Source organism: Sturnira hondurensis, unplaced genomic scaffold (assembly GCF_014824575.4).
Source record: "Sturnira hondurensis isolate 20B ecotype Veracruz unplaced genomic scaffold, ASM1482457v3 Scaffold0003166, whole genome shotgun sequence".
NCBI classification, from domain to species: Eukaryota; Metazoa; Chordata; class Mammalia; order Chiroptera; family Phyllostomidae; genus Sturnira; species Sturnira hondurensis.
The window spans coordinates 3,091,639-3,105,843 of NW_028075797.1; the positions used below are offsets into that span (position 1 = coordinate 3,091,639).

The 14,205-nt window shown below is 44.0% G+C and overlaps 1 protein-coding gene across 1 annotated transcript in view; it reads right to left on the minus strand.

Annotated features, from left to right (window-relative positions):
* Positions 1–8,886, minus strand: part of AUTS2 (activator of transcription and developmental regulator AUTS2) — a 1,160,553-nt gene extending 1,151,667 nt beyond the window's left edge. Inside the window, exon 1 of the mRNA XM_037041734.1 lies at positions 7,407–8,886. Within this exon, the coding sequence (XP_036897629.1) occupies positions 7,407–7,715 (309 nt within the window). The 5' untranslated portion in view covers positions 7,716–8,886. The remainder of the gene's footprint in view (positions 1–7,406) is intronic.
* Positions 8,887–14,205: the final 5,319 nt, after the last annotated feature.

Genomic DNA, 14,205 nt, shown 5'->3' on the forward strand with positions numbered 1-14,205 from the left:
GTATGTAATTTGGTAATTTGTGGCATTTGTCAGGCAAACCCTAACTAGAGGTCCAGATAAAAGTGAGAAATCAGAATGATCAGAATGATCAGAATCAGAAATCAACAGCCCAGAAAACTGTAGCAAGTCATTCTCTAACAGCACAGTCCCTCCCTCAAACAGGCTGTTGAAGTTCAAACAATGGAAGTTTGAAATTTGTAAGTTTCCACATTTCATTCACACTTTCCTAAATTCAATACCTTTTAGTAACTTCATTAATAATTTTGAGAGCTGTATCTCAATAAAGGAAGAGTGGGAAAGAAGGGAGGATAGCTGGGAGGGAGGGAGGAAAGGAAAGAAACAGGCAGTGAATGGGTGAGTGGGGAATCTACTGGATTCTGTGATGAGGCTGTCGTTGACACTAATACATGGAATAAACACCTGCAAAGAAGGCAGCAATACACAGGATTTCAAGACACAGGTCGGTCCCCTTGCAAAAGATGGAATCAGAGACCTGAAGAGGACCGAGACACAGACACATGTACTTGCCTAGTGTCTTCCTACGCAAGCAAAGGAAGCCAGGCTATGTGAAACCCACTCCCCCACTCCTCAGTTACAAAAAGCATAAGAAGGACCTATTCTTTGGACCTTACAATGACACCTATTGACTGAATACCCCTTACTCCCCAGGCTTGTGAGAAGAAATGAAGGAAGATCACAGCTAAGACTGTTAGAAGATAAAGTTAGGGTCTCACCAGCCTTAAATTCTATGTCCCTCTTCTATGGAAGAAAAATCAGCATTCATCTAGGAACAGGTACAGATTTTGTAAGAAAAACAGTTCTGACTCAGCTAACAGTGTCCCTAAATTGTTTTTTATCTTCTCCTATCTTGGGTTCGGGTTCCACTGAAATAATTCCTATCTTGCTCTTCCTACTGAGTTTTTAAATCTCCCTGATTTTTTCCAGAACTTTATCAAATGAACAGCAGTTACCTCATTACCAACCTTTTTCCTATATCTACAGAATATTCAGTTTACTCCTGAATGTGAAAAAAAGGGTGTCTGTCTCTAGAAGAGAAAAAAAATAGCATGAGGCATTTTCACTAAGTTGGGCTACATTTAGTGTACCAGATTCTATAAACAGCACTGGGTAAAATAAAATAAAATGTAAAGCCATCTAACCCACCAACCTCCACCCTCTCTGCATGTGGACACACACCACACACAACACCCTTCCTTGAGAAGTGCTCCAGACCTCCTGTCCAAAAGACTCCCAAATCTTGTAGCCACTGAGACTTAAATTATTCCTTAACTGCTGCCCTCAACTATTATTTTTTTCAGCTTAGGGACCTTCTAATTCTAACATTCTCTCAAACTAATCACTACTTATTTCTGACAGTATACAGAACTGCTGTATAGAGTCTCAGGATCTTTTTATATCACCCTCAGTGTTCCTTGAATTGTGTTGAATGCTCTACTTTTTAACCCTTTTTCAACTGTGAAAGTTAGAGAACACTTTCTGAAAGGATGAAAAGCTCACCACTAACTCTGTGATTCATTTTTCCAATTAACAGCTTCATTTATATGCTACTTCCAAAAAAAGAGCTGAAGTACTTAATCTCAACAGCTAACACAAGCTGCACAGAATCATCACATCACAATCTTCCACCTCATCTCACATAAATAATCCTGATGTGATCTCTGTCTTATACAGCAAAATACTGAAATTCAGTACACATAGTAAAAATGTAAATTCATAACCAACCCATTATTCACACTCTTCCTTTTCTGTAAACTTTCTTACCATTTCACAGATCCTAAAGCTATGCACACTTTCAGAAGTGAAATGCTGGAACTGACCCATTTACCCCGCAGTCCCATTCCAAACTTCCCAAAACAAAAAGTGAAAAATGCAAAAATAAAACATATCTCCACAGCTCTCCCCGGCTGACCGACAACAGAAGGATTCTGACCTTTCTTGAACTAGCACTTCATACATAAGCAAGCAAACAGTAGATACTTTGAAAGCTTTATTTTAACATTAGTGTCAACCTCCTTTCTCATCCAACCTTCTTCCCCAGCTTGCTAAAAAGCAGCAATACAGGAAACTAGAAGGGCCCAAGAAGACAGGATATTTATTGGCTAGAGGCAGCGTGGTGGCATGAGAATTGGGTGTTATCACACCAAAAGAGTTATTAATGAAAATCACTGACCAATTCTTACCTCATGGTGGGGTTGCTAACAATCAATGAGAGGGCTGACACCAGGCAGGAAAAGAGAACTAGAAGAGAAAGAAGCTAATCATCCTTATTCACACCACGTACTACCCTTGCCACTCCCACTTAAGCAGCAGCTTCCACTAAAACTCCAAATGTCCGTGCCTGGCTTTCCAAGTCATCGTTCCTGGGCCCACTAACCCCAAACTCGGAGGTCACCAAGTTCCTGGAAGGGACCTCTGAGATCTTTCCCAGCATCTCCCATACCAGATTATGAATTATAATGCCAAGAATAAAAGTGCCCTGTGGTCAAATAAATTTAGGAAATTTAAGACACATCACATGGCCTTCTCTGATATTTAAAACTCACATTCATATAATAAAAGACTTAATTCTGCCAGAACAAGTCACCCTTTAATTTTGCCTAACCCATCGACTTCCCAAACTATTTGAGGGCAGATCACATTTTTTTTCAGTCTGGAACACACAACCCATAAACATCTGGCAGAGCTATGTTCCCACCCAGAGTGGGCACCTTTGCTCTGAAACTAACCTAAACCTCTCAACTAATGGATTAAGAAAATGATACTTTTAGAGTAACTTCCCAAGGTCACTAAAATAGTCAGGACAGCCAAGCCTGGACCATGTTTCTCCACTGGTCTCCTGACTCCCCCAACAAGCACTCTTTATGTCCCTAATTTTGTACTCATTTCTCTCAGCCCTTCCCTGCTCCAAGCCTTAATCAAATAGCGTTTTCTCACTTTTTTTCTGTGCCTCCTTTACTATTCCCTCTTCTTAGAATGCTCTTTCCACTCTGCATTCTTTATCTATTCAAATCACTTCAACCTTTTAGGCCCCATCTTCTCCAGGAAGCCTTCTCAAATACTTCAGGCAATGGCCCTCGTTACCCCATTCTATTAAAGTCCAGTACACTTACTTGGTATTAAGCATTCCAGCACCTATTTCAAAATTATTTCTTAGGTGCAGGACTTAATCTATCAAGTGAACTGCACACTCCTTCAAGATGCTACATATATTTTAGGTTTCTCTGTACTCTTTCTAGTACCTTGCACATATCAAGCACTCCATAAATATTTGCTGACTGATACAAAGAACATGATTAATGTTTTTTTAAACAACTGAATAAGGGAGATTTTACCATAATAAATTACTAGAGCCTATTAACATGGCATACCATAAGTATAAATTCTGAACAGCCTATTTATGCTAGCAATGTGTAGTGTTTCAGAGTAAGCCCTGAAACCAAGCTTCATCCTGTACCCACCAGGAAGGGGTCTTCTTTAATTTTCACAAGCCCACAAAACTCCAATTGCCCTCCTGTCTGCTAATCTCACCAATTTCATCTTTGCTTCCCTTGGTCAGAGGTACGAAAGGAGGCTGCACTAAGAACAGTGCACAGTAGAGAAGTGAAAGGAAAAATAATGGATGTGCAAAGTCAAATTTTCAGCTGCAGTATTCACACGGCTTACTAATCGAGACTACAAAGAAAGAAACCCAAGTAACAGAAAGGCAATATTATGTGGCATATCAGGGTACACTGACAGTACTAGTGCCCCAACACTTCCATTCACAGTTTGCTAGAAGCCTCTTTTTTTTTAAACGAGACATGCCATCTGGGGATATTCACTCTCCTATTATTCAAAGAATACCCACATAAACAACATCATATCCAAATGGTAACTCTTTCTCAAACCCCTAATGAAAATAACACCATGTTCAACTTTAGCCTCCTCACCTAGCCTCTCATCTTCTATCATGAGACTCTTCACAATCACATACTTGAACTGCAGGGCACAATTACTCAAGACAAGTGTCCCTGCAGAATATGAAACTACCTGAGCCAGTTTCACTGACTATAAAGTGTGGGCTTCTTAAACTACTACCAAAGCTTTTGTCGTCTTAAATAAATATCCAACGGTGAAAAAAATAATCAACATAAAAAGGCTGGTTTTCATTAGGGAAGGTTCTTTCTTTTGCTCCAGCATTTACTAAATCATAGTTGGACCGGAACACTTTATATCAGCACTTTTCATTACTAGTTAGCAGCCTCTTTTTTAAAAGTCCAAATGGATGTGTCCATTAACATCCAAAGTACGCTCCTCCACAGTTTGCCTGCTACTGCTCTGAACTGGCATAAAGAACAAGCCTAGCTTAGAAGCCAACGTGTCTGGTTTCTTATCACATCATCATAGTAGCACAGAAGCCTCAATGTTATGTGGTGACAATTGTTTTCATTTCTAAATATAAGGCACAAAAATAGTATGTATTTAGAGTACTCTTAGAATCTATAGTAATTTTTAACATTTCAAAGCACTCCTGTCAGATACATTTCTATCCAACTTCACAGTTCAGTCGCCTGTTTCCCTCTCACTGTATGGTGACAACTGAGTAAATCTCCCAAAATGAGTAATAAATAGGTTTTATCTTTGTGACCACTACACACGTTTGACCATCCAGCACGGACACAAACGTGCAGCAAACAGATCTACCTTTGTTCACAGAATCAGACATACATAATGGTTTTTATTCCCCACTGTGTTTTCAGTCTGTAAAGTTTATTTACAGCTTTCCTACAAAAGCTGGGTCTTTTAAAGATGAACACTGTCAGGATATTTGATAATATTAAGGAACTGTTGTTTATTTGGGTATGATAATGGTACAGTGGGGCTTTGGGATTTTTAAGTCATTACCATTTAGAGATACATACAGAAATATTTCTCATATCACATCTGGGAGGAGGAATAAATAAATGGGACACACATGAAACAAAATGAGACATGAGCTAGTTGGTAGTAGTTGCTGACCTTGGTGTTTGATCCATTGGGGTTTATCAAACTGTTCTACTTTTGTATATGTTTAAATGTGTCTATGAAGCTTTAAGAAAACTTTTTTAAGTTAGACTTTTTAGACCCACACACAGATATATAAATGATATTTAGATATGAAAGTTGTGTAGTATTCAGCTAACCAAAATAACCTTGGTTTTGCATCTAGAAAAGTAGGAGAAAAAATAATCACAGCAAGAAAAGAAATGGTGTTAACAGTACACTTCCACTTGGTTTTCTTTAAAAATTATGTTTTTTAAGCCTAAAAGAAACTAGAAGGGAGTATGTTCTCTCAAATGCCAACCAGATAGATATACACATCACAAGCCCAGGCAAATATTTATTTATGGAAAGTAAAAATGATCAAAAATAACTGCATAAGTTGTATCTATCTCCACTTGGCCTTCAGAAATGTTCATGGGAATCTGCAGGCCTCTCCTGCTTACTGAGAGAGGGGCCACCGGGCAGCCCAAGGGAACCACACAAAAAGCAGAACCACTTGTAACCAGATTTTGCAAGTACCATCCTAATGTACCACAGATAGCAATGGTGAACCAAACTCCAGGCAGCATTTTCTATTAGCATGCATGCTGCTGTTTCAATTCTTATTTTAAATCAAGAGAGAGAAAGCAGTTACATAGTACAGTACCCTCCCACCTTGGCAAAGTTGAAGCCACAGAATTATCCTAATAAGTGGTAAGCCTCAACTCAAAACGATTGTGTAAGATTCATTTTAACCAATCAAGTAACAATTCCAGAACCAAAGAGTAACTGATTCAATCAGAAAATCTATAGTCACCAATACCACCAACCACCCTCCCTTCCTCCCCAACCACTAGCAACCATCCACTACCACCATCACCACCAGCAGTCCAACCAAAAAGCAGTTCAAACGGGAAACTGGCTCCCATTTTTAAAAAATATTTAAACCTGACACCCAAACACACACAGAGAACCAAGAATCTAAACCTGTACCATTATTGCATGTGAGATTTATGCTGTCATTAACAAAGCTTGTATTTGATCATCTCAAACAATACCATAAAAGCAAAAAATCATGGGGAGAGGGAAAAGTTTCCTTCAGGAACCCCTAACCACCATATCAGGTGCATGAAAGGCTAGAAACCAACTATCTTGGTTTTGTGCTTAAGAAAAGCCGGACCAACTATGCAGAATCTCAAATTCTCTCTGTGTGTGTGTGTGTGTGTGTGTGTGTGTGTAGTGTGTTGGGAGTGGGGAAACGAAGGTGGGGGGGAGGAAAAGAGGGGTTACGTTTATAAAGACCAATGACCCATGCCAACACTAAATTTGATCCTTCCAAGTAAGGACACTTTCCCCCCAACCCCTGGACTGTCTCCCACTAACTCCTCTACCCACCCCCCTTCCTCAGGCGCTGGTTAGAGGGCAGGAAAACGTGCACTTGTAAATCAACACTGCAGGTGCCCAAGGAATAAAGACTTATATATACATACACAAAGACAATCAAAAGGAAAAAGAGAAAAGAAAACACAAAAAAAAGGAAAGGGAGAGGTACCATTGGGTGACAAGCCCTTCAGATACCAGCCAGGATTTTATTCTTTCCTCCCACCAGTCCTTCCTGGTGCACCTTTTCTCTATCCTTTAACCAAATTGCTCGTGTACACACACACATGTGCATATATATATACACAGACACATATATATATACACACAGAGATATTGTAATTAACCCTTTCTGTAATACAGCCCCTTATGGAATATAGAAAAGATATTCCATCCTTTTCCTCTCTGCTCTCCCCTCCTCCCTCCTTTCTCCCAACCAGGAGAAAACGCCCCCTTCCCAGCTTCACCAGGAAAAAAAAAAAAGGCAGGGAGGGGGTCAGAAAACCACAAAACCCCATTAGTCTCCAGTCCCGAGGACACCAGGAAAGGTATACACTATACAGAAACACACACACACGGACATATGGCTCTGTAGAAAAAACGTCCACAGGCGCCCCAAACCCAGCAAAGAGACTTCCACCAGCCAAGAAGCCATGATTGGGAGGGAGAGGAGGAAGAGTGGGGACACAGCTATCCGTGGAGGGGGGCGCATTGTTGTAACGCCTGAACCCCTTCCTATATGCCCATCTGCTGTGGAGGGGGCGCAGGGAGGAGGAGCAGGGGAAAGGCGAGCGAGAACGAGGACCAGGAGATCAGGCATGGCTTTGAGATTCCCTCCTGCTGACCGTCTTGCCCGCGCCCCCATCTCCCCCCACCCCCCGACAATAAGACCTCATAAGACAGACAGACAGACCGGCCAGAGCGCAGTGGGGGAAGCAGCAGAGCTGGGTGCAACCGAGTAGGGTCGAGCATAAAGAAAACCAGGGGGAGGGGGTCCCCCTTACCTCCAGCGCTTCAAAAGTGACAAAGCTGGTCATGGCAAATCCATCAATGATGTCCTCTTCGGCCGAGGTGGACTCTCTCCGCTTCCTCCGCGGGGGTCTGGGCCGGGACGGGGCGGAGGACGGGGGCTTCCCATTGTCTTCCTTGTCGGAGCCCGACGACGAGGCGAGCGAGGGCGCCCGGGTCCGGCCGGCGCCGCCGCCGCCGGCCGCGCTAGCCCCCAGCCCGCCCCGGGAGCGCCTCTCCCGGTCTCGCTGCGACCGCGACCGCCGCTTTTTGCGGAGTCCATGGCCCCGCGTCGGGCCATCCATGGCTCTGCCGCGCCGGGGTCTCCCCGCTCGCCTCCTGCCCGCCACCGGCTCCAGCCGCGGCCACACAAAAAAAATTGACACCAACCCCTCCCTCCCCCGTTCTCGGCTTCCCTCCGCCCCGAGGAGGGCGCGGGGGAGACGGCGGCCGAAAGAAGGGAGAGAGGGGAAGAAAGAGAGGAGAAAGAAAAGGGGGAAGGGGCGGAGAGAGGGAGGAGGGACGGGAGCGAGGGCTAGAGGCGAGAAGCCCAAGTGCTGGGCTGCCCACGGCACCGAGGGTCGGAGATTCCTGTGAGCGGCGCCGAGCAAAGTAATGGCTGAACACACAGGTCTCCTTTAGAGGAAAGAAAAAAAAAAAATAACTCACCAAGCAGGCAATAAATCAGAATAGCGGAATGCTTTGATCAAGAGACTGGGAGGCTCCGGAGAGCCCTCCCCGCGGCCATTCTCTGCCGCGCCCCTGGCCCCCGAAAACGCCTGCCCCCCGAGTCAAAATCGGGTCGAAAAGGTCGCAGGAAAGTGGGGGCAATGAACTTCACCCGCCCCTCACACAGGAAAACACCCCCGCCGCCTCTCACACACGCCTCGGAGGAAACTCACTCCCAGGCTCCCAAATTTTTAAGAAATGCATCCAGGGGAGGCTTCCGAGCGACCTGAGAGGGATGAGACCCCCCAGAGAGGGAAGCATAATAATGAAATAATTAGGAGAGGAGAGGGCGAAACTGGGAGAGGTGGAGAAGGGAGGTGGAGGAAGGGAAGGAGGATGCTGGAGCAGTTGTGGGGTTTGCTTTTTGGTCTTGGAGGGGGGAAGAGGGGGGCTTAAAATAAAGAGAAGAAGCAGATCCCGATGCTGCCACCCACCCTCCTCCTCAAAAGAATATTTTTTCCAGTCCAGAGAAGAGGTCACCCTTCCTCAAAAAAGAGGGTGTGAGTCCGTCGACGAGAAAAGCAGAAAGAAATCTCCAGCGGGAGAGACACTGGTGTGCCGCCGCCACCGCCTCCTGCCGCCGCCGCTGCCTCTCCGCTTCGCCCAGTCCGAGGAAGAAGCGCGGCCAGGAAGCGTTGGGAACGCCGGTCTCACCGTCGCCGCCGCTAACGCTGCCGCCGCTGCCGCGAGAACCCCGAGTCGGAGGGTGCACGGCGTGTCTCCGGGCGGCTGCAGCGGGAGCCCGGGCACGGCCCCATCCTCCGCTTGTCCGCCTCACTCAGCTCCCGCTCCTCCCCCTCCGCGGCCGGCCCACTGCCGCCGCCCGCCTCAGCCCAAGCCGGCGCACGCGCACCCGCCCGCCCCGCGCCTCGCTCGGCGCGCGCTCCCGCCCCCGCGGTCCCGACTGGCTGGTCACGTGGCGGACCCGGCTCCCTCCTCCCCCGCCCCCTCCCCAGTTGTAGAGTGTGTAGAAAGCAAAAGGCTGGGGGCTGGCCGCGTTCGCGAGCCCAGGGCATGCGCGCTGGGGCGGCCGGGCCTGCGCACTGTTGGGGGGGTCGTGTTGGGAGTGGGCAGCGAGGGTGTGGTGAGGGTTGTACAGGGGACCACCCGTGCGGGGACGGCTGTGGTCCCGCAGAGTTGGTGCGCGAGGGTGTGGAAGCCGTGAAACGATCTTGCCAGTCGTACTGGGGATACATGGGGACTACTGTCCCTTCTCTACTCCGAGCTCCGCGCCCCACCCCCTGCACCCTCCTCGGGACACTTGTCGCTCGACTCCCTCCCTACCCAAGGCCCTCCGGAGACGCCCCAGCTGCCGTCCCTGGAGAGCCTCCAAAGTACTCTTCCTGGGTGACCTGCGCAGCGGGGGAAGGAGGGACACAAGGGGGCTTCCCTGAGAAGGGGTCGTGATTGGAGGCGGCCCGCAAGGGAACGGATGCCAAAGCGCAGGCCTCTATTCCACCGGGGGGCACTGGGAGACCCCTCGGACAGAGTTGGAAACTTTTTCCCACGCGGTAGTACAACGTGTGATCGAGTGGCTCCGCACCCTAATGACCTCTGGACCCTCCTCGCCTTCATTCGGGAGTCTGACGGACGCGCGGAGGACTTGGGAGCCCGCGGGCGCAAAGCTCGGGGTCGAACTTGAACCTCCGCAGCGGGGGCAGGGGGCGGGGCTGGAGGAGCCGAGACCGGCAAAAGGCAGTCCCCACCGCAGCGCGATACCTATAATTTGGGTGAGGAGAGAGTCTTTCGGGCTTTTCCTATCACTGCCCCTCCTCTAGTCGCAGCGTTGCTGATGAAGTTGTACTTAAAAATTTACTACTGTCCAGACTCGAACAAGAAAAGCGAGTAGCCTTTCTGGGTAAAATATTTGTGTCTTTTTCGGGGCACTGGAATTTGTTTACTAAGATCAGAAAACGCCAACAGCCCTTTCTCACCAGCCGGTTAGATACCAGCCTCACTTTTTATCCAAGGACTTCAGTAACTAGACACATCACCTCTTACCCCAAGCTCTGCGCCCCACCCCCTGCACCTTCCTCGGGACACTTGTCTTACGACCCCCTCCCTACCAAGGCCCAAGTAATCTACTCTTGGGAAGGAAGAAAAGGAGAACGATCTGACACTTGTTAATTGGTCACAATGGGCTAGGCACATACCAGATCCTTGTATATGACTTCTCTTTAGAATCTATATGTGTAGTTTTCATTGTTTGTATTACTGGAAGAAGATAGAGAAAACAGTAAGGACCTGGCATACCCAAGAGTCATCCATTCATCTTTTTGTTTAACACTTAGGGCCTACTATGTACCAATCACAGTGCAAGGTACTGGGAAGACAATAATACACAAAACGAAAAAGGTCCTTCTTGGATTTTATATTCTAGCAGGCAATCCTCACTCACTTTGCACTTGGTTGTTCATTCCCTAAAGTCACACTCTTCAGTGTTCCCATTATGAATCCCAGATCTCGGTATTTATGAAAACGTGGTAGGGGAGGGAAGGAGGGGTGTGGTGGGAGCCATGGTACAAGGGCAAAGAGGAGCGACCACTGAACTGTGAATAAGAGCTGAGTTTTTTTGCCTGTCCAGGGAACAAACCATTGACCTTAGATAAGACTCTTAAATGACTAGTTTTCTCATCTATGAATGAAAGAGTTTCAATTAAATGTTCAAAAAGTGGTCTACCACTGGCCTCAAAAAATGAGATCTTTTCTAGTAGATTGTGTGCTTTATATATTGAGAAATGGTGACTGATATATGGGATCTGATTCAATGTATCAGGAACACAGTGCACCTTCCAAAAGTACCTTCCTAAGATAATTGCACCTTGCCCCACTACCAGCAGTTAGCTAAAACAGTATCTCTTCACTAAGTGTACATCTGTGTGTTAACTTCTAGGATGCTGTCCCATCAGCTGCTGAAATCCATGCTGAAGATACCAAGTTTATCTCTATAAAAAAGACAAGTTCTTTGCAGTTTGAAGCAAGGATCTGGGCTCATTTTTAGGGTTTTTAGGATTGTGGAAGATGCTGTAGACACTAATAAGTTTCAAGGAAAACTAAAAACTAATTTTTCAATTACAGTCACTTCTCAACAAATTTAGGGGTTGGTTTGAGGAAGGTGTGAAATTGGCAAATATAATAAAAAGTATAATAATATTAGTGACTTTCCAGAGTAGCCGTTGGCAGTCTTGTCTTTAAAGAGTAATGTCTGGTAGGGGTAAAAAAATGGATGGTAATGCACCGCATTCAAGAACCTTGCTTCTGGCAAGAGTAATTTGCAAATGCATTTTGGGATCATGTTTAAATGTATTTTTTCAGGGTCCAAGTATAATGCTCACTGGAATTGGTAATGCCTTTTGGGTCAGAGTTTCAATTTCCTTCCATCAGGGAATGAAAATTGTGAATGATTTACGCATATTTGTTTCTAATCTTCCATGTTGTCTAGGTTGTAGAAGCTAGTGATTAATAACCACCATAGCTAAGCACTGACTGTGTGCCAGGCACTGTTCTATGTTGCATTAAAATAATATCTAGCCTTGGCTGGTGTGGCTCAGTGTATTGAGCACTGGACTGCAAACCGAAGGGTCACCAGTTTGATTTTCAGTCAGGGCACATACCTGAGTTGTGGGCCAGGTCCCCAGTATGGGGTGCCATGCATGAGAGGCAACCACACATTGATGTTTCTCTCCCTCTCTATCTTCCCTTCCCCTCTCTTTAAAAATAAATAAATAAAATCTTTAAAAAAATAAAATAATATATAATTTTATTATACCTATTTTATAGTGGAGTAAACTGAGGCTTGACACAGTTATGCATAGATGGTATAGCTAGCTGTTTAGTGGTAAGCTGAATTTGTCCTGAATGACTCTAAAATGTGTTCTTCTAATGGTTATGCTGAAATTCTTTATTTAGAATGATTCCTCAAGTAATCAAATGCTATGTATATAGTACAACTACTTTGGAAAACTGGCAATATCCACTAAATTTAAGCATATGAAGACCCTATGGCCTAACAATTCATTTCCTAGGAATATACCAATATCAAATGTGTGCCAAAAGATATCTGTTAAACAGGTCAGAGCAACATTATTTATGATAACCGCCCCCCCCAACTGGAAGCTACCTGAATGTTTATTTACAGTAAAATGGATAATTGGAGATATATTTATATAACAGAATACTATACAACACTAAGAGTGATCTGCTTCTAAATGCAGTAACACATACAAATCTCATAAATATAATGCTAAGCAAAAGGAGTGAGACACAAGCAGGCAAAACTCATTTACACTTTCAGAAATCACAACAGTGATTACCCTGATGGAAGCTAATACCTGGGAAGGGCCATAAGTTGGGCTTCTGGAGAATTGGTCATTTTCTTTTTCTTGGGGTTTGGTGCTAATTGCCCATGTGTGGTCAGTTTGCAAAAATTCAATAAGTTGTATACTATTATAATATGTGCACTTCTCTGTATGTATATCATACTTCAACAAATTGTGTACATATGAGTACCTATATAATACTTTATTTTTTTCATGTATTCATAACATTATCCAAGTGCTAATCAAGAGCAAAATGGATAAACAAGCTATGGCTTATTTACACAATTTTACACAGCATGAACATACAATGGAATACTGTATAGTAAACCAAAATGAACTATAGCGTATCTCCAGATTTCTTATTGGGCAGAACGAAATGGGCAGTTTGAATTCAAGAGTTCTAATTTACATCAGCAAAAGCTTAGGTGACTTCTTTGCCAAAAGATTGTAGTTGATAAAGAGTAAAGCTAAAGAAATAACTCCAAAAGAGGCTTCTTTTTCAGTAGGGAAAACATTTGAGTGGTTCTGCAATACTCAAAGGAAAAAACTTACATCTGTGTTCAGGAATAAACTACTTAACCCAGGAGGGCCTCTCCAGTTGCGCACTCTTTTATTTGAATTGATGATTAATGCCCAAACTACCATACATCTTGAACATTCAACCTTTGACTAGTCAGAGAACACTATTACAGCACAACAACTGAACTGAACTGGGAGGCTTTCACTACCCATAGCTATTTTTGGTGTTAAATTTTCTAAGTTACTAAATTTTTATGTCTCTATAAGTCTTTCACTTTGTACTCTGCCAACATGGCAATTATTAATACACCCTTCTTGATATTACATACTGGTATATAATATTTGAATTTAATTTATTAAGGAAATTGATTTTTAACTCAAGGCAGCTAAGGTTTATGTTTTGGTCATTTATAACTTGCAGTTATTTTGTGTGCGTCTGCCCTGAGACCAAGGTAGATTGAGGTGGTTAATGAACCTCTCTCTATGCCATTTCCAAATGAGCAAATAAGGCGGCTAACACACTCAACGTTCCTTCTTTAACCCTCATAAGTTGTTTTTAATAATGACTATTCCTGGGGAGAAGTGATAGCTTGCACTAACTGACAGGTAGCCCATTAGCAATAACATTGTTGTAACTTTGCCCTAATTATCACCTGCTGTTTTAATTTTTTTTTCTGCAATGGAAGTTGTTTTTCAAATTGCAGTTATAATGTTCAGAAGCGGGGTGGGGATGTGTGGTTCAATTTGTTAAGTGTTGTGCTGTTCTCCTTAATATTGTAACATAAACTTTCATCATCTCTACAGGCACCACTGATGAACGACACATTGACCCGTCAGTATTCTTCAGACTCTGCCATATGAAACCAAGGAAAGATACCTGCTGGTGACCAAGTGATGATCATGTGAAAAAAAAAGCAGTTCTGGCAAAAGTTAATAAGCTTTAGATTTTCACAAATGTAACTAGCCTTCTGGTCTCTTCTCAGAGCAATGCTTTCTACTTGAACATTCATTTGACATGATCAGGTGAGAAAATTGATAGAGAATTATAAGAAAAAATGTAAATGATTCTTGAAAGCTACTACTGGGAGATCTCCATATTTATTACTGATTATAACTCTGAAGATCAATTTCTCTATTGGATTTGGTACATGATGTGATGAAGCTTGATTTTATTGTTATTTTTATTTGAGGAGCCGTGGAGATCTAAAAGGATCAGATTCAGATAAGA